Below are 24,934 nucleotides of genomic sequence, written 5' to 3'. Positions count from 1 at the left end.
CAGCGGCGCGGGCCGGGAAGGGCTCCCGGGGGGGCCGGGGAAGGCTCCCGGGGCTCTGGGGCCAGGCGCGGCGGCTCCGCTCACTCGGTGCTCCACGGAAGCGGCCCTGGCCGGCTCCAAGATGGCGGCGGCGGCGGCGGCGGCGGCGGCGGCAGCGGCAGCGGCCTCGTCTGCGCCCCCGGCCCGGCCCCGCCCCGCCCGCGCGCCCGGGCCGCGCCCGCCCATTGGCCGCGCCGCGCCGCTGCGCCCGGACTCCATTGGCCGCACGGCGGGCAGCAGCCGCCGATTGGGTGACATCGAGCCCGGCCCGCCTCCCACATCCTCCCTCCAGACTCCCACCCCTCCAGGCACAACACGCCGGCGCGAGGGCAGAAGCGTCAGTCAGGCAGCCGTCGCGGCGCCATAGGCTGGCGTTGGTCCTTCCCGCCCCACCTTTGCCCCCATTGGTCGAGGGGGCGGAGGCGGAGCCTGCAACCTCAGTCAGAGCCTGGGCGAAGTTTCACGGGCTCTAGGTAGCGTTCTAGCCTCCTGCCATTGGTCAAGGGAGGGAACCTAGGCGGGGCTTCATTGGTCCCAGCCCTACCCCCCGTGGACAACAACACAGCAGTGTGAGGCTCGACGTGTCCGTCAGACGGGAGCGGCCTCGCCATTGGCCAGCCCTAGCTTCAGCCCCGCCTCCAGAATTTGGGGGGCGTTCCCAAGCTTGCGAGGGCCGTCAGAATCTCCGCAGCGCCGCGCTCACTGGCAGCCGTCGGCGTCCGATGCTCCGCTATTGGCCGAGAGGTGGGGTCGGGGCGAGCGATTTTATCCGAGCTGCTCCGGGGCCCGATCCTTCCTCGCATCCTCCTCGGTGGAGAAAGCCTGGCCTCGCTCTGGGCCCGGGCCCACAGCCCGTAGCGCCAGAGGCAGTCACCGAGGGAGGAGCCAGGGCTCGGCGCCCATTGGACGGTGGGCAGAAGGCGGGCCCCAGGGCCGCGAGCTGCCGGCGCGCCGCTGGCCGGTGTGACCGCCACTCCTCCTTGAGCCACCAATGAGGGGGCGCGCCTGCCAGGAGGGGGACCTGATTGGCCCGAGGGCCGGGGCGGGCCTTGCCCCTCAGCTTCTCTCTCTCTGTAAAACGGACCCTCCTGCTACCAGGAGGGAAACTGAGGCCAGAGGCTAGGATGCCATCACTTTCCCCACACAGAAGAACCCAGCCCCTTTATTAAACGTTTTTATTTGTTTTTTAACTTTTTCTTTAAAAATTACAAGAGGAAACTAAGGGGGGGGGCAGTTGGTCTTGGGTGGGCCCATCACGTGGACAGCACCCCGCTCTTCTCCCCCTTGACCTTGAGGAACTCGGCCATACTGGAGAAGTACTTCTGGTTGGCCTCAGCTACCTTCTTCTCAGCGGCCTGCGGGTTCACGATCTCCAGGCCCTGCGGAGGGGGCGGGAGGGGCGCTGAGGTGGGGGCAGCTCCACACTGGCCCTCCCCCAGCCCCCCACTCCCTCCCGTACACACACACACACACACACACACACATTCACACTGAGGAGGGCAGCCCCCCACCCTCCCCCGTCAGACCAGGGGCCTGAGGCAGTACCTGCAGGGGTGTGAAGGCCACGCTGGATGCTGTCCCCGAGGACCGGTCTCGAATGGTTGACTTGCCACCGTAGACCACGCTCTGCTTCTGCAGGGTCCGCTATGGGTGCAAGAGAACAGCCTGGCACCCGGGCCCCCATCCGCCATGCTGACACCCCCCCTGCTCCCACAGCCCCACCTCCCCGGGCACCTGCAGAGTCTTGGAGATCCGGGCCTTGGTAGCCTCGTTGACTTGAGTCTGGCGCACACGCCCACTGCCCGACTTGCCCAGGTGGCCCAGGCTGAAGCCCAAGTCTTCTTGGTAAGCATCCTCTTCAATCTAGGGAGACAGAAAGGAGCTGTGAGAGCCCAGCCCTCCAGAGAGGGGGTGGGCAGGGGCGGCCTCACCCCCCCCAAAGAGGGCCCAGTGGGGGGGGGAACACACCCAGGGAAGGGTCTCACCTCCCCAAAGCTCATGCGATTGGCCTGTTTGCGAATCTCAGTCAGCCCCAGACGCTCCTTCATCTTTCGGTACCTGGGAAAGGGCAGAGAGGGGAGGGATGAAGGCAAGGAGATGCAGTTAGCTGCAAGCGCCCCTGCAGCAAGCAGGGCCCGTCCTCACCTGCGGCCACCGCGCTTCTTCCTCTGCCCGTCTAGGGGGGCGGGCAGCGGCTTCACCTGCTTCACAGGGGGGGGCTCCTGCCATTTGTCAAATTTCCGCTCGATCTCGTCCTTGAGGTCATAGCCTACCTGGGGGGAGGGGCACGAGGCTGAAGGAGGAGCCATCCCCACAGCCACACATGGAGAAGGGGGCAGACAAGGACCCTGTCCCTGGTCTGGGCCTCGATTTCCCATTTTGTCATCAGTAAACCCTGAGCCATTAGGGTCTCACTGCAAACTACAGCAGAAGGGACAGTGTCTGCTCTCAGTCAGCTGATGAGGGGCACAGGCAGGATGGCACCCCCCCATACCCCCAAATCCCAAGGTTCCTGGTGTCACCCAGGGGATAAGGCCTGCCCACAGCAAAGGGGGAACAGAGGCAGATCCTCCCCGGCCTTCATACCTTCCCCTCAGGGCTCTCGTGGAAACTGTCCACTCTCGCGGCCAGGGTGCATTTGGCAGCCACCAGGCGAGCTGCCTTCCGCCGCAGATCCTTAGATGAGCAGGACACACTCTGTCATGGGGTGCAGTGACCCTCGCCACCTCCCCCCTCCCAGACTGTCCTTTCCAGAGACGACAGCACTTCAAGAGCAGGCTTGCTAAACCCTAGTCTGGGCAGTGGTCTGTTAGGCGTTTCACTTGGACCCTGTAGTTCACACTAATGGGTTTCCTTTGCAGTCTTGAAGATTTGATTCTAATGTCTAACTAACCTCCGACCCCATTGTATAGACAGCAAGACTGAGGCTCAGAGAGAAGGGGCTTGCCCAAAAGCACTAAGGCCTGCCTGTACATGGGGGTAGGGAGATATGAATGTAGATGACAGGTGGTGAAAACAAGCAAGGACACATGGATGGAGAGGCAGGCTGGCCGGGGCTGTGTCACTCAGTGTCCTCGTCTATAAAAAACTGCTGCCTCACAGGAGTACTCAGTGTGTGGTGCACACATGTATGTAAGCGTGCACACACAGCCTGCACATTCTGGACAGAGGAGGGCTCACCGGGGGGAGAGACTGCACAATGTCACTGTGGTAGATGTAGCCTGTGTGCGGGAGCACGGAGGTGGACGAAAAGCCCGACAGCGTCTTGCGCTGGGCCCCAAGCAGCATGATGTTGCAGGCCGGCATCTTGGAGAGGTTGGTCAGACCGCCAGCCACGCCTAGGCGGGGCCAAGGAAGCTATGAGGGGAGGCAGGGCCTGCCCCCAGGATCTCTTCCCAGCCTTCCCCACACCCCACCCAGACTGGGTACCTTCTCCCCCGAGGTCCCCAGGCCTCACCCATGATCTTGGCAGCAGCTGAGGCACCGATGATGAGGGAGAGGTTGGGGGCGATGAAGGACATGCGGGACTCCACGTACTCATAGATGCGATGCTTGGAAGCGTTCAGCTCCAGCGCCATGTCACAGGCCTCCTCCAGGCGCTCCAGCTCCTCCTCAGATAGCTGCTGCCTAGGGAGCCAGGGTGTCAGGCCCCTCACCCCAGGAGCCCCCCGGACATGGGGGGTGAAGGCCCCACCTTCCAACTCTGAGCCTGACTGATGCTTGTTAGCTAGGGGGCCGGGGCGGGAAGTGACCTGAGCCTCCTCTGCACAAGGCCACACCTGGGATAGGGCATAACAGGACAGGTGGGAACACCTCAGCCCCTTTGGCCTGCAGACAGGCTGCCCCCAGGCTCTGGCCATCTGAAACATGGATCAATCGCTCTGGGAGGGAGGCAGACAAGAGAATCATCAGCCCCCACTTACATGTAAAGAAAATAAGGCAAAGAGAGGGAGATAACATGGCCAGGTAAGGAGGTGGCAGCCGGCCCTACACGTACCCCTGGGTAGTTGAGGCCGTCACGCTGACCACCATGATGGTGGCATTGGTCAGGATCTGCTGCAAGGTCTCATTGTTCTTACACTTGTCCAGGCTGTTTCCAAGTTCCTGAGGAGTAAAGAAGAGGGGACATCGAGAGTCTAGGGAAAAGTCAGTCCACCTGGGCCTGCCCACAGGGTCCAACTCCTCCTGATGCCCAGCCCACCTTCAGCCCTCTCAGACAAAGGTCTTAGAAACAGACTACTCCAGACTCATTGCCTCCCCCCCCAACTGGACACCCCTTAGGACAAGCCTGTGTCTCCCCACTTCCCCCTCCCCCCAACAATGTCCAAATTTCCTCCTCTCCTGCCTCTCACATGCGCGGGGACACACACACACACACACATCCCCCACCCCGGCCTACTCACCTTCACCGTCCGGATGTAATCCAGGGCATTTGGAACAAGAGACTCAAGTTCTGGGAAGCGCTTTGAGTATTTGTCCCGGATAAACTTGTGAATGATATCTTCAGAGAGGAGAGATGACAGTTGTGGGCTCCCTCTGGGAGCCCCCGCCCCCACCCCTCAGCTGCCCCCTCACTCGCTCACTCACTCACTCAGCTCATTCTCAATCTCCACAGTCAGGTTGTTGGCATCCACAATGACCCGGTACTCAGGGGCTGCCTCAACTGGCCCTGTCACTGTGAGGACAGAGGGGAAATCATGAGGCCACGGACTCTCCCACTCAGGAAAGGAAACATCCGACTTGAGGGAACTGATGCAGAGTGAACAAGTACCAGAAGAAAAAGGACAATAACCACAGCCCTGGAAAGCCTTGAGGTCTCTGGTCAATGGAATGAGCAGGCCCTCCCTGTCCTGGCCCCCACCTCGGCTGAGGGGACAGACTCCATGCAGGAACGAGATCTGCTCCAACGCACACAGTGGTTCCAAGGGCTTTCTTTTTCTCCCCCCTCCCCCTGGGGAGGCAGGGAAATGGGAGGAGGCCTCCCTCAGGTTCCTCCTCTGGGGAATGAGGAGCTTGGCCCGAATGCTTCCAGCTATAGATGTGGGCTCTGTGTCCCTGGTGGGTAGCGGAATTTGGGAGCCAGACCCCAGGGTTCTGGCTGTCCGACCCTGAGGTCCCAAAATGGTGCTGCAGCATAGCCTTGAATTACAACTGGGAGGGACCCCAGGGGCCATCACAGCCAAACAGCCTCATTTCACAGGAGAACCAAAAAAGCCCCAAAAGGAGAAATGGCTTGTCCAAGGTCACCCAGGGAGTGGATGCTGGGAGTACGATTTGAACCCAGGTCCTTGGATTCTAAATCCTGTGCCTTTTGCCTTATGCTCCATGGCCTTGCAGGCCACATCACCCAAAGGGAGGGATGGGTTACCTTCAGAAGCCTTGGCCTGTTTGCTGACATACTCTTCAATCTTCACCATGATCTCAGCAAACTGAAAGAGGTAAAGGTTCAAGTCAGAGCCGCAGGCCTGGAGTGCCACATCATCCCCCCCGCCTTCTCTCCCCACTCACCATCTTGCTGTCCCATAGCTTGGCGATGCTCTTAACTGAGTCCCCTGAGAGGTCCAGCTGCATCTCCTCCTGGACATCTTCAATGGGAGGCTCCTCCTCCTCTTCTCCAAAGCTCCCCCCCTCTTCCTCCTCGGCCGCCTCCTCCAGGTCAGCCAGGAGCTCATCTGCTAGCGACATTCTGAGGCCTAGGACATTCCACCCCCAGGGGTCAAATCAAGTCGTCTTGTCCAACCCCTCAATTTTGTAAGAGAGGAGACCCATGAGCAGCCAGCCGCTGAGCTGCTAGTCAGAGTCTATGCTCGTATCCCATGGGGAAGGAGGAGGCCGGGCCTGCGGGCTAGGCCTGGTGACACCAATGGAGAAGGGGCAGACCCTGGCAAGGGACAGGCCATGGGACAAGGGTGTCTAGCTTGGGGTCAAAGGACACCACAGTAACAAAGAGCCAGGAAAAGCCAGCATGAGTGTGTGTATGCTGATAGGAAGGAGGGGAGTGGTAGAGTCAGATGGAATCTGGGATCTAGAGGCACAGACAACACTGAGCATAAGACATGGAGAAAGTAGAAATCAGAGCTGGGAGGAGCCTGGAGATCGGGTTTAACTAACGAGGGAAGAGACTTGGCCAAGGTCACAGGGCTGAAGAGGCAGAGCCAGAACTCCAGGCCAGTCACCTCGCTGGACTCCTTCTCCCAGGCCCCTGGGCCACAGAGAGGCAGGGACACAGGCACCACAGACACTGCCTTCCTCTTCCAGGCTTGCTACTCCTCCTGCCCTCTCGGCTGGGACTAGGCTGGGACTCAATCTGCTCAGGCAAACTCTCCTTCCCCTCTCAGCCCTCTCCTACACTCTTCCTTCTTCTTCCATGCAAAAAAAAGCTGGCTACTCCATCTCCATCCCTTCTTCCCTTCTTGCCCACCTCACACAGACTCCCTGGACCAGAAGGAGCGAGAGGGATGCAGACAGGTACACCCAAAGGGACAGACAGACGTAAGAGACAGAGATAAAGGTGCAGAAGGGCAGGCAAACAGACAGAAACAAGCACAGAGGGAGAGAAAAGTGGGGAGAAATACATGAAGAAAGTGACCAAATGCTTGAGTCCATGCCAGGTCGGGGGGGGTGGGGAACAGGACACATTCTGTAGGCAGGCAGAGATACGGATAAATCCTGAAGCAAAGTCATGAAAACAAGGAGAGAAAAAGCAACGCGTTGACAGAGAGACAGCTCTGTGGAAAAAAACGAGGGGTAGAGTAAAGAGAAACGGGCATGGGCAGGTCAAGGGGAAGGTGGGTCTGGAGGCAAAGCACACGGGGCAGATGGGACACACGTCCCCCAGGCAGGAACAGACGAAGAACCAGGGGGCTACAGACAGAGCTGGACAAGGCCCGGGGCAGGCAGCACAGGACTGGGCCCACTGCATCTAGAGCAGCTAGCCCCACCTGGCTTCACGGCGCCAGCGGGACGGCTGACCGTTGAGTGGCCGGCCACGCTCACCTCCGGCTCCCACAGCTTTTGGTCAGGGCTCAGCTCCCCATCTCAGGATGAGGCCCAAGAACTGAGATCTCCTGAGTGTAGTCACAGCATCAGTTCAGCCAGGCCCCAGGGGCCTGGTCACCAGGTATGCTCTCCAGCATCCTGGGACTATGGACAGCAGGAGGTCCCTGGACCTTCTCCCCTCACAGCTGGGACTCGGTCTGCTCAGGCAAACCCTCCTTCCCCTCTCAGCCCTCTCCCACACTCTTCCTTCCTCTTCCATGCAAAAAAAAAAAGCTGGCTACTCCATCTCCATCCCTTCTTCCCTTCTTGCCCACCTCACACAGACTCCCTAGGCCAGAAGGAGCGAGAGGGACCCACTTGCAGCAGCGCCCCCACCCCAACCCCTCGGTCTGCTGCCACCCCTTGAGGGTGGCTCTCAGGCTCCATCCCCCTCCTCCAAACTCATTTGCCCAGCCCTCAGGTCACTCTTCCTCCTTTCTAAAGACTTCCAGTACCTGGCTCCCATGCCAACTCATGCCCTCACATCCAAGAACTCCACATGTTCACATCTGCTCAAACACTCTTAGTTCTCACATCAACCTAAATCTGCCTTGACCTCCGGCACCAATGACTGCCAACATGCCCTCCTCTGCCGTCACTGGCCTTATCTCCTTGATTCTGAACTCCGGAGCTCTCTCCCCAGACATGGCTCAGATCCTTCGAGCTCTTCCCCCACCTCACTCCTCCACCTCCTAGAGAACAAAAAGCCCTTCGCCTCTCCCTGTTCTTCCAGGACATCGCCCCTGCCTACGTCTTCTGTCCTTTACAACTGCCCACTGTGTCCAGTCCTGAATGCCTCCCCCGCTCACACCAGGCCACACCTCAACCGTCAGTCCCACTGTTTTACCATAAACTGGTTTTCTTGTACCTCACCAGATCATCACAGCTGAATGCCTGCCTTTTTACCCCTGACTGCGCCCCTATCGCATTCCCTGCAGTGGCCATTCCAAACATGTTCTTCCTCAAGGCTTCTGCCCCAGCCTGCTCTCTCCCAAGTCGTCCCCAGGCACTCTTCTGTCGGGATCTCCCTCCATGACCTCCGCAGCTCCCATCTCTAGGATCCCAAATCCTGACGCCTCACTCTAGTCTCCCTCCCGAGACACAATCCCAAATCACCATCTGCCTGCTGGGCATCTCCAGTTGGGCGGGCCTCCAAGAGCCAGCTCAACATAGCCAAGACAGAACTGATTCACCTTCCCCTTTACCAAGCTTCAGTTCAAAAACTCCCAGACTGCTGGGTGGCACAGCAGAGAGCCCCCTCGCCCTGGGAGTCCAGAAAAACCTACATTTGGATCCTGCTTCAGACTCACACTAAGTTGTGTGGCCCTGGGCAAGTCACAAGCCTGCCTCAGTTTCCTCATCTGTAAAATGGGCGTGATAACACCTATCTCAAAGTGTCATGAGGGTCCAATGAGATGAGGCTGTCCTAGGTTAGCCACAATCACGGTTTGTCTACAGTGCCTGGTGGCCTCCATCGCTCCACTGCCCCAGTCACCTGGGGTCTCTGCTTGAACCCGGACACATTCCGTCCCCCATCTCTGTGTCTCTGCTCAGGTTCCCCACTTCCACTTCACAGACCCCCAGCTTCCTTCAAAGCACCCCCGGGGAAGTCTGCAGTCAGATGCCCTCGGCTGGAACCCTGGCTACCCCACCTATTGCCTGAGCAAGGCACTTAACATCTCTGGGCCTCAGTTGCCCCATCTGCAAAACCCATCATTCCTCCCCCATTTCTTCCTAACCTGCCCCTCCTCTAAACTGCCCCCATGGTCACCAAAGTCGGAGCCTGCCTCAGTTTCCCTCTTCGCCCCTTTCCCAAGCTCAGGCCAAGGCCTCTTGTTTCTACCTCTGCAGCATCTCCCCGGTGCAGGACCTCATCCCCTCATCCCGGACCACTGCCATAGCCTGCTAGAGGGGGTGGGGGGGGTCTTCCTGCCTCGATGCCCCCCGCCCTCGGCTGTCCAAGGGAAGCTGCCCTCTCCAGCCTGCCCTGGCCGTGCCAGAGGGGGCGGCTGACTGGGTGCACACCTCGGCCCTCCACCTCCCGCCTCCGCGCATTTGCACAGGGCCCGTTTCCCCGTCGCCGCCTCCGTGCAGCCAGCCCGGATTTGCCCCCGCGTTCGGCGCACTCTGCGAATCATCTCCGATTTATTTAAACGAGAACGCGTCGAGTCCCTAGAATGCAGGTTCCGGGGGGAGAGAAGACCTAGGCCGCCCTGGCCCCGCCGCCCCCAGCCCCCCAGGCCCCCAGCCCCCAGCCCCCAACCGTAGCTCGCTCACCGCCTCCTCACCAGCCGGTGCGGGATGTCTGTAGAAAGCGTCTCGGGAAAGTGACGTAACGCCCACCCGGCTCCACCTCGCGCATGCTCCAGGCCCTCAGAGGGGCGCACGGTTGTGACGACATCAGCAACCGCTGATTGGTTGCCCGGAAGAACCAATAAAAATCGGCGGCGGCGCCCAGAGAGGCGCGGGGGGGGGGGGGAACCAAGTGAAGCCGAACTACACTCGCGGGGCCCTCCGGCAACTCCGCAGGCCGGGTAGGTTGGAAGCCCTGCATGTTGGAGTCGCTGAGAGGGATGATGGCCTGGACCCCCGGGCCCCTGGCTCTCTGGATCCCCGCAGGGAGGCCAGAGACCCAGAGCCTTGGACCTTGGGGAGAACTGCAACTCCCAGGAGAAGCCAGGGCAGAGGCCTGGGCTGTGCAAGGGCCGGCTGCCCCGGGGCCTGCTGGGAGTTGTGGTCTCCCCGGCCGCTCCAGCCAAGACGGTGGCTGTAGGTGCGGGACGTGAGGTTGCTCCGGGGTTCCCAGAGGGAAAGGAGAGAAGGCCCGGGGAGGGAGCACCGGGGGGCCCCCAGAGGAGGTGACGAAAGGTCCCGGAAGGGAAGGCTGGGAGAGGGAGCACCGGGGCCCCGGAGGAGGGGGACGGAAGGCCCCGGGGGGGTTGGGGGGAAGGAAGTGGGGGAACAGGGTCCCCGAAATCAGGGCCCCTAACCAACCCTTTGCTCCCCGGCAGCGCCATGGCTGGCGTGGGCTTCGAGGAGTTCTCGGCGCCGCCGGGCTCGGAGCTGGCGCTGCCTCCGCTCTTCGGCGGGCACATCCTCGAGTCCGAGCTGGAAACGGAAGTGGAATTCGTCGGGGGAGCCCTGGGTGGGCCCGGGCTGCGCGAGCGGGAGGAGGAGGAGGAGGCGGCCCGGGGCCGACGGCGTCGCCAGCGAGAGCTGAGCCGCCGCAAGTACCAGGCGCTGGGCCGGCGCTGCCGGGAGATCGAGCAGGTGCGCCCCAGTCGGCTCGCAGACCTTGGGCTGGCCCTTTCCCTTCCATCGCCTCGGGGGAGGGAGCTTTCCTCCACCACCCCCGCCCCCCCATCCCTGCCTTTTAGACCCAGGCACTTCCAGGCTATGTCCAGATCCATCCCCCTAGAGGTCTAATCCTCTTCTCTGACCAGCCCTTCTAACTAACACTTGGGAGATGATGGCAGTCTTCATGTTTGCCTCCAGACCCTTCACAGCTCTGCATGAACTGAGATCTACCATGTCCCTCCCATCCAGTACTTGAGCCGTGAAAGACTTTACGTTTAGCAGCCTCTAGCCTGCCTTCTGGATCCCGTGTCTCCAAGGGTGATTCTAAACAACCTTGTGTGACTGCCCGGGTCCCTCACCCCCAAGCCTTACACCACCCCCAAGATGGTCTGATCAGTGACTCTCCAGTACTGTGACTAAATTACTTCCCTCTGATCCATTTCTCCTTTGTGAAAAGGTCCTTGGACTAAACAACTTTGAAACATTCCTTATCGGAGCTTATTTCCTGGGACTAAAATGTTGTTATAAATGGTAGTGGGATGTTCTGTCACACCTGAGGGAAGACCAAGGGAATGGGGGGAGGGAGGGAATCCTCCCTGATCTGATCTTTTCTGTCACCCTCAGGTGAATGAGCGGGTCTTGAATAGACTTCACCAGGTGCAGAGAATCACAAGGAGGCTCAGGCAAGAGCGAAGGTGAAGTTGAAAATTGGACCAGAACAGTGGGGGTATCTAAGGACAAAGTCTAGGGCTGGAAAGGCTCCCTTGCCAGAATTTTGGGGTAAAGGGGGATTTTAAGCCAAGATAAAACTATGAGCTCTCTGTCTGTGGAGACAGCAGCTAAGTAGGTCCTTGGAAGGTAAATTAATATTCCCCAAACAGTTCTGAGCATATAAATTCCCTGCTGGCAGATCTTACATGGCTTCCCATTGGCTTCAGGATATCATACAGGCTCCTCAGCCTGATATTTAAAGCCCCCCCCATATGTGGGCCCCCACCTGTTTCTCCAATCAGTTCCTGTTACTACTCTGTAAACACTCTGTGTTCCCACACGTCCCTCTCCCTTTTCCTCCTGCTTCAGTGCATTCTGGGAATGCTCTCCTTTCTGTCTCAGAATCTTTATGTTCCTTTTAAAGCTCAGGTGCCCCTTCTGACTTCCCACCTCCCTCCAGTTTCAGCATTCCCTCCAAATGGCCTCATGTTTACTTATGTCAGTCAGCAAGCATTTATTAAGTTACTGCTATGTGCTGGTCAGTGTGCCAAGCACTGGGGAGAAAGACAAAAAGTCATTACTCTCAAGGAGGGCACATTGGAATGGAAGAGGCTATATGCCAAGTAGATGGAACTTTCTGTGAGGGGAAGGCAGCTGGGAGGACTAGCATGCTAGGACTAATGGAGCAGGGGTGCCGAACCTACAGCATTAAGGCCACATGTGGCCTTCTAAATCCTTAAGTCCAGCCTTTTGACTGAATTCACATTTTACAGAACAAATCCTTCAGGCCCCATGTGGTCTTAGGGCTGCAGGCTCCCCACCCCTGAACTGGAGACTAAGGGACTGACTGTAGGAGCCACAGAGAGGACCCTAAGGTTTCCATCCTCAGAAGAGCTGGTCCATGAACAGCCAGAGTTAAGACTGAGGTTGCAGAAGGGAACTTGGGGAGTGAACTACACGTGCCATATACAGCATGTGGGTGGAGAGACCCTGAGAGATCAGACCCATCAACATCAACACAGTGAGAGGAGCTGGTCTGAAGACCCCTGAAAAAGCAGAGGGAAAACCAGGACTCAAATCCTGGCTGCTCCAGCTTCTCACTTCATAAGGCTTCCCCTGTCCTGGCCCCAGGTTTCTTATGCGAGTCCTGGATTCCTACGGAGATGACTACCGGAAGAGCCAGTTCACTATTGTCCTGGAGGTGAGGCCTTGGGCCGGAACCCTGGGCCACAGCGGGTGGAGAGACCATGGTCCTAGAAGGGGTGAACACTCTGTTCTTGCCTTGGTCCCACTCTAGGATGAGGGTAGCCAAGGCCCTGATGCCCCCACCCCAGGAAATGCAGAGAATGAGCCACCAGAAAAGGAAAGCCTGTCACCTCCCCCTCGGAGGCCCCCTGAGCCCAGCAGTCCCCCACCTGGGGAAGGCCCCAGTGGAAGAAAGAGACGGAGGGCCCCCCGGGATGGACGCCGAGGTGGGGTGTTGCTAACCCCAGAGCTAGGCCCGGGCCAGGTAAGCATGTAGAGATGAGGGGAATCAAGGCAAAAGTGGATTTTCAAAGGAATTCACCCTCCCCTTCTTTCTTTTCCCTCAGATCAAAGTGGAGGATGACTTTGGCTTCGAGGCAGATGAGGCCCTCACCACGGGATGGGTGGCCCGAGGCCCAGGCAAACTGCTTTCCTACCCCAGTTTGGCCAGCCCTCCCTTTGACATTACCCCCCAATAAAGCTTTGCCTCCCTCGAAGCCCTGGTGGAGACTCGCAGGATAAGACAAGGATGTTTATTTGGGGGGAGCAGATGGGGGGATTCACAGATTCTTCAGCCACTGGAGGGAAGGACCCTGGGGATCCTGAGGATGGCTGGGGATGTCAGGCATGTTGCCGTCATCTCGAACAGGAACTAGAGGTGGGAAGAAGAAAGGAGACTCATTGGCCTGGTCCTCTTCCCCCCCAGCCCCCAATCCCTGCTTCTCCCGAGGCCGGGGACTCACCGGGGTAGTTGTAAGGGGTAGCTCGGTTGACCATGCCTGTGTACTTGGTGTAGGGGCTTAAGGGAGGCACGAGCATAGCTGTAGGGGAGACGGCAGAATCAGGGCCTGGGGTCCTCGCTCTGAAGCAGCCGCTGCCCTCGAGGGGCTTACCGGGAGGCCAGAGCCGCGTCCGATCCTCGGATATGCGGGAGAGGGGGCGCCTTCCAGGCCCAGGGCAGAGGAAGGGGCACCAGGGCAATGACCGCCCCCCTTCCCCCCCCCGACGGTGACCTTGACCCTGGCCCTCCCCAAGCCCGGGACGTGGGGCTCACCCAAAGTGCCGATGGCGAAGGACGCGGTCAGCACCGGCTCCTTGGCCCAGATCTCCTTCAGGAACCGGCCCAGTCCTGGCAGGGAGAAGACGGGAAAGCCCCCGCTGACCTCTGAACTCCGCTCTGGCTAGACGTCACCCCTCCACGACCCCCGACCCCGCCATCCGTGATCCTGACCCCTACAGGGCCGACCACATACGCCCCGCTGCCCGGACCGCGGAACCCACCTCCTGCCCCAGGGCTGTTCGCGCCGCCCCGGCCCACCCTCCCCCCCGCGCGGACCCCCGAACCTCTCCCGGCCGCTGACACCCGCACTCACTGCCCGCCATGTTGGCCGCTTTCCCCGTCACCGCAGGGGCAGCTGGGATTGGTGGCAGTAGGAGCCAGGACGCATGCGTATCTGCCTGACCGGCTCCCCTTTTGTAGTGCGCATGTGCACGCCAGATTTGTTCTCTGCCCTCCCTCGGGCCAAAAGATACGTGCGTTTTGTGAATAGAGTGGGCGGAGCCAGACCGTAGGGAATCTCAGCCCTCTTCTTTCCACTGAAGATCTAAACGGAGCATGCGCACCTGGAGTCACCTGCATGGATTTGTGGCTCTTGGTCAAAGTTGACTGTAGACTTTGAAGCAGGCACATTGCTAGGTGGCACAGCAGATAAAACACCAGGCCTGGAGTCAGGAAGACCTGAGTTCAACTGTGGCTTCAGACATTTACTAGCTATATGATCTTAGGCAAGTCACGCAATCCAGTTGGCCTCAGTTTCCTCATCTGTAAAAAGAGCTGGAGAAGAAAATGGTAAACCCCTCCAGTATCTATCCCAAGGAAACCCCAAATGGGGTCACAAAGAGTCAGACACAACTGAACAGTATTTTAATTCCATGATTTTTTAATAAATACTACTTCTAAGAAATAGACAAATGTTGTAGCTCTTAAAGAGTGTACATTAATGACTGTTAGAGATATTGCAATGGATGTTGGTGAGAGGAAGTCAAGCATTTCAAGGACCACTCAAACCCATAATCAAACAGGATCAGTTGTCAGCTTAATTAATCCTCAGAAAACAAAAGGGACCTGGCAGCTGGAGAGGATGTTACAGGTCTATCCGAAGTTCCAGAAGTTGGAAGAACAACATGGGTGGTGGTGTGGTGGACGGCTGCTAATCACTGCCATGAAGAAAATACACTTGTCATGGGCAAGGTGATGCAAAAATTGGTAAAAGTTCATCTTGGTTTATGAAATTGTCTTTTTTATTCAAAACCATTATCAGAAGAAGTCTGACAGTCTGTAAGATCTAGGCATCTTCATCACGAAGTGAAACATTTACACTCCCACCTCCACCCCTAAAAAAGGTTTGTGGGTTAGGGTTTGGGTTTGTTTGGGTTTTCTTCCAAAAATTCTATATTTGTGTTTATTAATATTATATGCTTTATATTATTAATATACATATAGTTTAATGAATTTGAGTATAAAAGGATATCTTATGCTTTTTCTAGGTGATACATTTGCTATGGAGTTACTGAAGTCTTTCCCCCCACCATTTAATAATATTTTATTTTTTCTAATTACATTTAAAGATGGTTTTCAACATTCACTTTTATAAGATTTTGAGTTCCAAATTTTTTTCTCCCCTCTGTACCTCCCCTCCCCCCTTCCTAATTCAGCAAGCAATCTCATATGGGTTATACATGTACAATCATATTACATATATACTTCCACATTAGTCATGTTGTGAAACAGGAAACAGAGCAAAGGGAAAAGCCACACACACACACAAAAAGGTGAAAATAGTATGCTTTGATCTGCATTCAAACTCCATAGTTCTTTCTCTGGATGTGGATAGCATTTTCTATCATGAGTCTTCTGGAATTGGCTTGGATCATTGTATTGCTGAGAAGAGCTAAGTCTATCAAAAGTTAGTCATTACACAATGTGGCTGCTACTGTGTACAATGTTCTCCTGGTTCTGCTCACTTCACTCAACATCAGTTCATGTAAGTCTTTCCAGATTTTTCTGAAATCCACCTGCTCATCATTTCTTATGGAACAATAGTATTCCATTACATTCATATACCACAACTTGTTCAGCCATTCCCCAATTGATGGGCATCCCCTCAATTTCTAATTTTTTGCCATCACAAAAAGAGCTGCTTGGAACTTCCACTTCTGGGAGCCAAAATGGAGGAGCAAAAAGTAAGTTGCTCTCACCTTCCTTCACTGACCTCTAAAAGCCCAGAAAATATCGACCCAGGAAAAACCCTGAGACGGCAAAAAGAGAATGCACAGCAGTTTGTACCCCAGGAAGCTTGGGGGATTAACAGGAAAGGCCTTTCTTGCTCTGGAGGAGGGGGAGCAGTACAGGTTGGAGATGTCCCAGCAACCCAGTGACAAGTCTCACCTCAACATACCAGGGGTAGATTCTGAGACCCAGGGTGGTGGAACAGGCAAGTGCCAACACCAGGACCCCGAAGAGCCTCAATACAGGAAGGGGAACCAGTAGAAACCAGCTGAGAAAATGACCATGGGCATCAGTGTTCTCCAACAATGAAATAACCTGGGACAACTCTGGGAAGCACAACTCCAGAAGGAAAGCGCCAGGCTACCAGAAACCCACCAGCAACAAAGCATTCCTGTGCAAGGCCCAGGAGACCAGGAGCCAAACATTCAAATGCAAGGCCCCGGTGAGCAGGAAAAGAAGCTTGGGTAAGTTCCCCCTTCACTCCAGCAGGAGAACTCAACAGTTTTGTTTGTTTTTTTTGTTTTTGTAAAAAGTCAGAAAATAAGCAAACATCATGAATAAAAAGCAGAAACAGAAAATGACCATAGATTCTTATTTTGGGGAAAGGGAAGATCAAGGCACAAATTCAGAAGAGGACAACATTGTTAATATACCCACATATGAAACCTCAAAGGGGAATATGAACTGGTCTCAAGCCAAAAAAGCCTTCTTGGAAGAGCTCAAGGATTTTAAAAGTCAAATAAGAGATAGAGGCACAGTGGATAGAGCACTGGCCCTGAAGTCAAGAGGACCTGAGTTCAAATTCAGCCTCAGACCAAACACTTGACACTTAATAGTTCTGTGACCCTGGGCAAGTCTTTTAACCCCAATTGCCTTAAAAAAAAAGTCAAATAAGAGAGGTAGAAAAAAATTTGGGAAAAGAAATGAGAGGTATGCAAGACAGAGTCAATAGGTTGGAAAAGGAAGGACAAAAATTAACTCTAGAAAACAAGTCCTTAAAAAGTAAAATTGACCAAATGGAAAAGGAGGCACAAAATTTAATAGAAGAAAACAACTCCTTAAAAATTATAATGGGACAAGTGGAAGCTAATGACTCTATGAGAGAGCAAGAATCAGTCGAACAGAAACAAAAGAATGAAAAAGTACAAGAAAACATAAAATACCTCATTGGTAAAACAACTGACCTGGAAATTAGATCCAAGAGAGACAATTTAAAAATTATTGGTCTACCTGAAAACTATGTTGAAAAAAAAGAGCTTGGACAACATCCTTCAGGAAATCATCAAAGAAAACTGCCCTGAGATCCTAGGACCAGAAAGCAAATTAGTCATGGAAAGAATCTACCAATTACCTCCTGAAAGAGATCCCAAATTGAAAACACAAAGGAGTAGAGTAGCTAAATTCCAAAGCTACCAGATCAAAGAGAAAATACTGCAAGCAACTAGAAAGAAACAATTTAGATATCATGAAACCACAGTCAGGATCATGCAGGACCTTGCAGCTTCTACATTAAAAGATCAGGGTGCATGGAATACTATATTCTGTAAGTCAAAGGAGCTTGGATTACAACCAAGAATCAACTACCCAGCAAAAATGAGCATAATCTTTCAGGGTAAGAGATGGACATTCAAAAAAATAGGGAACTTCCACACCTTCCTGATGAAAAGACCAGAGCTCAACAAAAAATTTGACCTTCAAATACAAGACTCAGAGAAGTATGAAAAGGGAAACAGGGAAAAAAACAAGAGCATATTATCAATAAGGCAAACTGTTTACATCCCTACAAGGGAAGATGACACTTGTAACTCTTAAGAAGTGTAATGTCATTATGGCATTTGAAAGGGGACATACTTGGAGGGTGTGGGTTTAAGTTGACTTTGATATGATGGTAAAAAATCTAATTAAGTGGAGAAATGAGATTGTACTGGGAGAAGAAGAAAGGAGGAGGCAGACAAGGATAATCACATGAAAAGGCACAAAAACCAACCACAGTAGAGGGAAAGAAGGGAGGGAGATGAGCATTGTTTGAACCTTACTCTCATCACATTTGGTTCAAAGAGGGAATAACATGATCAGTTAGGTAAAGAAATCTAACGTACCCTATAGGAAGTAGAAAAGTGAAGAGAAAAGAAAAGGGAGAGGGCTAATACAAGTGAGGGCAGACCGAGGGAGATGGTGGTTGAAACCAAAATTCTACTGAGGAGGGAAAAGGAAAAATGAGAGAAAAAAGCAAAAACAAGGGGGAAGGGGAATAGGATGGAGAGGAAGATACAGATAGTAATCATAACTGTGGATGTGAATGGGATGAACTCTCCCATAAAATGGAAATGGATAGCAGAGTATATTAAGAACCATAAACTTACAATATGTTGTCTACAGGAAACACGTTTGATGCAGAGGGGGTACACACAGAATAAAAGTAAAAGGCTGGAGCAGAATATATTATGCTTCAGCTGAAGTAGAAAAAAGCAGGGGTAGCAATCCTGATCTCAGACAAAGCAAAAGCAAAAACAGGCCTAATTAAAAGAGATAAGGAAGGAAACTACATCCTGCTAAAAGGTACCATAGATAATGAAGTAATATTATTGCTAAACATATATGCACCAAGTAGTATAACATCAAAATTATTAGAGGAAAAGTTCAGGGAATTACAGGAAGAAATAGACAGCAAAACTATATGAGTGGGGGATGTCAACCTCCCCTCTCTTAACTAGATAAATCTAACCACAAAAGAAACAAGAAAGAAGTTAAGGGGGTGAATAGAATATTAGAAAAGTTAAATATGGTTGAGCTCTGGACAGGAGGGGAGGGGAGGGGAGGGGAGGAGAGGAGAGGAAGTCCTGAATACCCTTTCAGAAGGTCTGCAAGGTCAAAACTGTTTTCCTAATAAAACTAAGACATTATTTACCTATTAAAATACTCCTCCCTTTTCCAGTCATGTAGTCCTATGAGGCTGGGTTTTCTCCATTTGACACATAATATTGCCAGTCTCTTTTGAAGTGAGCGTCAAAGAGATTTGTACAAATATATTACACAATGCCGCTCTTCTCCCTGTTTTTTTTTTTAATTTGGAAATGATAGTCTTTTTTTTATTTAAAAAGTCAACATGTAATGGGGTCTATTTCTGTTATTTTAAGTGAATAAATATAAATTATCAAATCTATTGTGTATATTATATTTAATATACCAAGTATAAATTATTACAAATTAAAATTGTTAAAAATTAAAATATGTCCATTTGTATTTCTAATACGGTCAATACCAGAGATAACACCCATGTTAGCCAAAAAGCTCTTTCAGAGACTCATATGGTCTGATGCTGAGTGAAGTGAGCAGAACCAGGAGAATGTTGTACACAGTAACAGCCACATTGTCAGATGACTAAGAGTGATAGACTTAGCCCTTCTCAGCAATACAAGTATCTAAGACATCTCCAAAGGCCTTGTGATGGAAAATGGTATCCACATCCAAAGAAAGAACTATGGAGTTTGAATGCAGATCTAAGATACCACTTGCTATTTTTTTTCTTCTGTTTTGTTTGCTTCTTTCTTGTGGTTCCTCCTATTGGTTCTAATTCTTCCTTACAAAATCACTAATGTGAAAATATGTTTAATAGGAATGTATATGTGTAACCTATATCAGATTGCATGCCATCTTGGGAAGGGAGGTGGGGAGGAAGGGGGAGAAAAATTTAAAACTCAAAAGCATATGGAAGTGATTGTTGATAATTCAAAATAAATTAATTTTTTTTAAAAGCTTCTTTCAGGTTAACAGTAATTTTTTTAAGAATGTAAAGGGGCCCTGAGATGGAAAAGTTTGAGAATCACTGGCCTAGAGCCTGACATGATGCCTAGCATGTAGGAAGGGCTTACTGTGTCCTCTCTCATTCATTCATTGATAGGGATGGGGCAACGGGTACAGAGAGCTTGGGGCCTGTCCAAGGCCATGCAGATAGTGTCTGAGGCCAGTCTGAAGGTAACTCTTGGAGACTCCAGTTCAGCCCTCTGTGCGCTGGGCCACCTAGCTGCCTCGAGAGAGACTTTGTAGAGGGAGGAGGGACAGACAAGAGGGAGGAAGCAGAGAAGCCTCAGGATATAGGGGGGGGCCAGAGAGAACTCTGGGACCAGGAACAGCAATGGGGAGAATATGAAGGGAAGCTCCAGGCCAAGGGTGGCTGTGCAGGGAGAGGTACCCTGCAGGCCACAGGAGATTCTGGACACAGAGCTAAGAGATGTGGGGACAGAGAGAGGCAAGGGTTCCAGGGATGTGGCCTGCTGGGCCCTGAGAGACAGAGGAAGGCAGAAGCCAGTATGAAGCAGGGATGCCAGCCCCTCTACCCACACCAACCCCAGCCCTGCCCAGACAGACCCACGCTCCAAAAATAAAGCCCACTCCAGCGAGGTCTGGACCTTTTATTCCACATTCCAATAGCTGGGCTGGGACAGCCAAGGCTCACAATGGGGCCTCTCTAGCTCCCGCCTGCTTCTTCCTGCTGCACCACCTGACCAGGGTCTTGGCCACCAACCTTAGGAGGAACTCTGCCAGGCTCAGCTGGGCCAGGCTGAAGAAGTGGGAGGGAGAGATGAGAGAATACGTGAGAAGACTGGGGCACGGTTCTTATGCACCCCCCCCGCATCATTTACGGGGGGGGGGCAAAGGCTTTCGAGGTGGGAGGGCCCAGAGAGTTCAAAAAGCCCAGCTTGTGTGGAGAGGAGACTGAAGCCCAGAGTAGGGAAGGGGCCAGCCAGAGGCCCCATCTCCAGTTAAGTTGGGGCAGCGTGCTTCCACATCCCCACATCCATTTTAAAGATAGGTCACCCCGTTGCCAAGTCTAGGAGCCAGTTTCTTCTGTCCCAAAGGTCTCGAGGGTCTGAAGCCGGGGTCTCCCCACTGGAGACCTCAGGCAGATCTTTTCCCCTTCGGGGTCCCCGCAGCTGGGCCAGGAGCGAGGAAGTCGTCTCTCACTCGTCACCTTCAGCACCCGCGGCTTGCTGGGGTAAAACCAGAGGTAGGAGTGGAGGGTGTGGTAGCCGTAGCAATGGTGAGCCCCCTCATCCCCTTGGTCACCGACCGATTCTGAAGCTCATCCAGGAGCTGCTGCTATTCCTCCGCTGGAAGGTCCTTTTCTCCCCGGCCACTGGAAACCCAGCTGGGACTGACACAGCAAATCCGTGCTCTTCCCGTCCCGCACAGCCCTGCTCGGCTCTGCCCAGAAGGCAGGTCGGGGGTACAGTTAGAGCTGGGTGCCCCCGGAGGGGCCCCAGTCCCCTGCGGCCCCACCCCAGAGGGCTCCAACAAAGGGCACCAGAGAAGGGGGGCCCCAGGGAGCCTCATGGGAGCCGGCCTTTGGGCCGTCCTGGGGAGGGACTCTAGGGCTCACCTGTCACCACCAGCCCCACAGGGAGGCAGAGGGACCTGGACCAGAGGGCCTTGCTCAAGGAGCGGCAGGTGCGGGGCCCAGCTGACACTACCGAGATGTCCTGGATGGAAAAGGAGGCTTGATTCTAGAAGAAAAGGTTATTGGGTTTCTTCTGCCCCAGGATCATGGGAGCTCCCTCCTTCTCCGGCCGGTACAGGTCAAGCCTGGACTGGGGCTGAGCAACGCAGGATCACCAGGGACCCCCTCCGGGCCAGCGGGAAGGGAGCAATCCAGAGGACCGGCCTGTTGGACACTGTTTGGGAAGGGTGTCAGGGATGGGAGCGCCAGCAGAGCCCTCTTCCCACCCCGGAAGTTCCTTCCCCCACTTTAAGGGCCCCCTCCCCAGCCTCCCTTGGGAGGAGGAGGAGGCTGGTGGGGAAAGGAGTCAGGGATGGGAGCGCTAGCAGAGCTCCCTTCCCACCCCGCAGAGCCCCCTCCCGCAGCCTCTCCTGGGAGGAGGAGGAGGAGAAGAAGACTGGGAAGGGAGTCAGGGATGGGAGCGCCAGGAGAGCCCCCTCCTCACCCCACAGGGCCCCCTCCCCCAGCCTCCCTTGGGGAAGAGAGCAGGGGCTGCTGGCGCTCAGGACTCACCGTCTAATGCAAACTGGCTCCACCTCTGACCCAGACACAGCCCTGCAGCAGACACCTCACGAGAGTCAAATGCCCCTCCACACACTCATCCATGCACACCTGGTTTCCCCACCCACCTTAGGGGTGCCCCCTGGTATTGCAGGAGGGGGAACACGGGTCCAGAGGTGGGGAGTCGCCCAGCAAACCTCCCAGGACTCACCGAGGCAGAATAGGATGCAGAGGGAGGGCCCTGTGCTCCCCAGCCCAGCTGCTACCATGCTTAGTCACCAGGGGATGCTACTGTACAAGGTTCCACTAATTCATTGTTGTTGGAGTTGTGAACTGATTCAACCATTCTGGAGAGCAACTTGGAACTTTGCCCAAAGCAGTCTCAAACCGTGCATACTCTTTGACCCAGCAATACTGCTGCTAGATCTGTATCCCAAAGAGACCAAAGAAAACAGGAAAGGACCTATTTGCCCAAGAATATTTCTAGCAGGGCCAGCTAGGTAGCACAGTGGATAGAGCTCTGCCCTTGGAGTCAGGAGGACCTGAGTTCAAATCCAACCTCAGGCACTTGATATTTACTGGCTGTGTGACCTTGGGCAAGTCACTTAACCCCGATTGCCACACACACACACACACACACACACACACACACACACACAAATTTTATATATATACATATATAAAGAATATTTCTAGAATGCTGGCCTGGACTTTTAAAACAAAAGCTTCATCCTCACAGCTCCAAACATAGGGCTGGTTGTCCTATCTGGTGAATTGGCACAAGTGTAAGAAAGGGAAAGGGTCTGCTGCCCAGCTGCCCAGCAGGTCCTCAGCTCCATCCCCATCTGTCTTTACATCTTCCCCATATCTCCTTGGAGAGTGAGCTCACTCCTCTATTGAGGCCAGGGCTGGCAAGCTGGCTTCCTGTAAGGGCCACCAGAGGCATGGACAGTCTTCACCCTGCCAATACAAAGCACCCTTCCAATTCAGTCAGGAATTGTTCTCAGATTTCCTAAATGGAAAAGAAGGTATAGACACACACGTGTGCTGAGGTGAACATATCAACAGCTTGTACACCTTGTTTCATCTGTTATCTCCCTTTCCTCCTCCTGTGATGATCCTCCATTTCCAATCTGCTGCCTCCATATACCATCTAATACCTCTCAAATCCACCCCCTCCTCTCCTCCATCACCCTGGAGCAGGCCCTCCTCACTTCTTGCCTGGACTACTGCAATAACCTGCTGGCAGGTGAGCCTGCCTCAAGTCTCTCCCTACTCCAGCCCATCCTCCACTCAGATGTCAAAGTGATCTTCCTAAAGCCCAGGTCTGACCATGTCACCACCACCCCTCCTTCTAGCTGCTCCACTGGCCCCCTATCGCCTCCAGAATCAAATACAAACTCCTCTATTTCCCATTCAGAGGGATCTTCTAACCCTAACCCTTACTGCCCTCCACTCCTTGGGAGAAAATCTCCCCACTCTGGACATTTTCTCTGGCCGTGTCCCTCACCTAGATGTCCTCCGTCCTCATCTCCATCTGCTGGCTTCCCTGGCTTCCTTCAAGTCTCAGCTAAAATCCCACCTTCTAAAGAAAGCCCTTCCCAATCTCCTTTAATGCTAGCCCCTTCATCGTCTCCACTGTGTCCCGTCTAAACTGAGCTGGGGAGTGGGGGAATCAGCGCATCAGGAAGCATCCTGCCCAGTATCCCCCAGGGCATTCACATCGCTTTCATTTCCACAGAGATCCTTCACTTCCCCTCCTCACAGAGCCATCACAGTAACAAAAAGGGGAGGGGGGAGGAAGAGAGAGAGAGAAGGAGGGAGGGGAAGAGAGACAAAGAGGGAGGGAGGGAGAGAATGATAGAGAGACAGAGAGATGGGGGGAGAGAGAGAGACAGACAGAGACAGAGAATAGCTCACCAGAACTAACGGACCCATCACCCACTTCTGACAGTTTATGCCGAGCTCTGCCCCCATCACCACCCCTTCTACAAAGAAGAAAGGGGCACGTTTTTCTCATCTGTCCCTCCAGAACCTGCCCTGGCATTATGACCACACAACATTAAGGCTTTGCTGTTGTTGTTATTTCTTGTCCTCTCCATTTAAGGGTCACTGTGTAAATCGCTTGCTGGGCTCGGCTTCCTTCAGTCCGCCTCAGTTTGCCTACCTCTTCTCGTGCGTCTTTCTGCTCCCCGTGCGGCATGCCTCTACAAAGATTCATGAGTCTACGAAGGTGCAGAATCATTGCAGGTAATTTCCCAGATGGGGGAAGGGGGTGGATGCAGGTGGGAGCCATGCAGAGATACTCCACTCTCCTTCCCCCTGGAATGAATTTCAAATCCAGCTCTCTAGAGAGACTAAACATGCGCGCTTATGCGAGAACTGATTTCTTGCCTAGGCATGGGCGAGCACTGGCTCCCGTCTGTCCCCTTCCACATGCACCCTTGACCAGTGGCTGGAGTAGAGCGACACCTAGTGGATAAACCATGCGTAACATCCCCTTTCTGGTTGGTTAAGCAATCGCTTCCCAAACAGCCGGATTCTCTGCAGAGAGAAGAAAGCGGGGAGGCGGAGAGGCAGACCAAGTACCAGGTGAACACACTTCTCCTCCACTCTGCCCGTCACAACAGGATTCAGAGCTAGAAGGGGCTTCTGAAACCAGCTATTTCAAGTCCATTTTACAGAGGAGGAAAAATAAGGTCACCTAGGCAGGAAGTGGAAGAGCTGGGATTAGAACCAGGTCCTTCGGGGCAGCAGATAGCGCCAGGCCTGGAGTCAGGAAGACTTATCTCCCTGAGTCCAGATTCAGCCTCAGACACTTATCTGTGTGACTCTGGACAAGTCACTTCACCCCTTTGCCTCCATTTCCTTACCTGTAAAATGAGCTGGAGAAGGAAATGGCAAACCAGTCCAGTATCTCTGCCAAGAAAACCTCAAATTGAACACGACTGCACAGCAATAACCTTTGGCCCAAAGCCTGCTATCTGAATACTGACATCTCAGACTCCTGAGAGAACATCTCTGCCCCCCTCACACCCCAGGGCTGAAGAAGGAGGAGAGCACAGTAGTGGAGAAAGGTCTCTGAAATGCAGTCAATCACAGTAGTCTTCCTGGAGGTGGTGGCATGTGAATGGGGCTTTAACGGATGAGAGATATTTTAGATGCCAGGGATGATGTGCAGAGGTATGAGAGTGCTTCGCTACATGATAGAGCCTGTGGTGAGGAGCCAGGGGAGCCCATAAGCTTAGTCAATCAATCAAATATCTACTGCCTCGTTCAGGGCCAGGCAATGACTGTAGAGCTGGAATTGACCTTAG

The 24,934-nt window shown here is 53.9% G+C and overlaps 3 protein-coding genes across 5 annotated transcripts; 1 reads left to right on the top strand and 2 right to left on the bottom strand.

Moving 5' to 3' along the window:
* Window positions 1-1,200: 1,200 nt before the first annotated feature.
* PRPF31 (pre-mRNA processing factor 31) lies at window positions 1,201-10,164 on the bottom strand. Its single transcript, XM_021003631.2, has 15 exons — window positions 10,072-10,164; window positions 9,355-9,487; window positions 5,548-5,732; window positions 5,408-5,468; window positions 4,631-4,714; window positions 4,443-4,540; window positions 4,037-4,143; window positions 3,497-3,666; window positions 3,220-3,377; window positions 2,626-2,715; window positions 2,185-2,312; window positions 2,025-2,097; window positions 1,774-1,902; window positions 1,585-1,683; window positions 1,201-1,418 (listed from the first exon to the last, which is right to left on the bottom strand). Exons 3-15 carry the CDS (start codon window positions 5,722-5,724, stop codon window positions 1,293-1,295), a joined length of 1,500 nt encoding a protein of 499 aa, XP_020859290.1. The 5' UTR covers window positions 5,725-5,732; window positions 9,355-9,487; window positions 10,072-10,164; the 3' UTR covers window positions 1,201-1,292.
* On the top strand, window positions 9,532-12,827 carry TFPT (TCF3 fusion partner). 3 transcript variants are annotated; one of them, XM_021003635.2, is made up of 6 exons: window positions 9,532-9,611; window positions 10,089-10,347; window positions 10,999-11,069; window positions 12,217-12,286; window positions 12,383-12,595; window positions 12,678-12,827. In XM_021003635.2, the coding sequence occupies exons 2-6, from the start codon at window positions 10,093-10,095 to the stop codon at window positions 12,807-12,809; spliced, it is 741 nt and encodes a 246-aa protein (XP_020859294.1). In that variant the 5' UTR covers window positions 9,532-9,611; window positions 10,089-10,092; the 3' UTR covers window positions 12,810-12,827. The 3 variants fall into 3 exon arrangements, with proteins under 3 accessions (XP_020859294.1, XP_020859292.1, XP_020859293.1); XM_021003633.2 differs by lacking the exon at window positions 9,532-9,611 and adding an exon at window positions 9,716-9,850; XM_021003634.2 differs by lacking the exon at window positions 9,532-9,611 and adding an exon at window positions 9,849-9,935.
* Window positions 12,828-12,849: 22 nt separating this feature from the next.
* On the bottom strand, window positions 12,850-13,809 carry NDUFA3 (NADH:ubiquinone oxidoreductase subunit A3). Its single transcript, XM_021003637.2, has 4 exons — window positions 13,704-13,809; window positions 13,385-13,459; window positions 13,074-13,151; window positions 12,850-12,982 (listed from the first exon to the last, which is right to left on the bottom strand). The coding sequence occupies exons 1-4, from the start codon at window positions 13,711-13,713 to the stop codon at window positions 12,891-12,893; spliced, it is 255 nt and encodes an 84-aa protein (XP_020859296.1). The 5' UTR covers window positions 13,714-13,809; the 3' UTR covers window positions 12,850-12,890.
* Between the last annotated feature and the right edge of the window lie 11,125 nt (window positions 13,810-24,934).

Source organism: Phascolarctos cinereus, unplaced genomic scaffold, assembly GCF_003287225.1.
Source record: "Phascolarctos cinereus isolate Bilbo 61053 unplaced genomic scaffold, phaCin_HiC Scaffold_726;HRSCAF=1367, whole genome shotgun sequence".
Lineage (NCBI taxonomy): Eukaryota > Metazoa > Chordata > Mammalia > Diprotodontia > Phascolarctidae > Phascolarctos > Phascolarctos cinereus.
The sequence above is the reverse complement of the archived record's forward strand: the minus strand, read 5'-3'. Positions and strand labels throughout refer to the sequence as shown.

Excerpts from the sequence above, each read along its gene's own strand:
- PRPF31 (XM_021003631.2), bottom strand. The coding sequence starts at position 5,724 with ATGTCGCTAGCAGATGAGCTCCTGGCTGACCTGGAGGAGGCGGCCGAG. Across the intron at positions 4,715-5,407 it reads ACAGGCCAAGGCTTCTGAAG|TGACAGGGCCAGTTGAGGCA; the intron begins GTAACCCATCCC and ends CTGTCCTCACAG. Across the intron at positions 3,667-4,036 it reads ACGGCCTCAACTACCCAGGG|GCAGCAGCTATCTGAGGAGG; the intron begins GTACGTGTAGGG and ends CTGGCTCCCTAG.
- TFPT (XM_021003635.2), top strand. The coding sequence starts at position 10,093 with ATGGCTGGCGTGGGCTTCGAGGAGTTCTCGGCGCCGCCGGGCTCGGAG. Across the intron at positions 10,348-10,998 it reads GCTGCCGGGAGATCGAGCAG|GTGAATGAGCGGGTCTTGAA; the intron begins GTGCGCCCCAGT and ends TGTCACCCTCAG. Across the intron at positions 12,287-12,382 it reads AGTTCACTATTGTCCTGGAG|GATGAGGGTAGCCAAGGCCC; the intron begins GTGAGGCCTTGG and ends GTCCCACTCTAG.
- NDUFA3 (XM_021003637.2), bottom strand. Across the intron at positions 13,152-13,384 it reads CTTCGCCATCGGCACTTTGG|CTATGCTCGTGCCTCCCTTA; the intron begins GTGAGCCCCACG and ends TCTCCCCTACAG. Across the intron at positions 12,983-13,073 it reads TACCCCTTACAACTACCCCG|TTCCTGTTCGAGATGACGGC; the intron begins GTGAGTCCCCGG and ends TCCCACCTCTAG.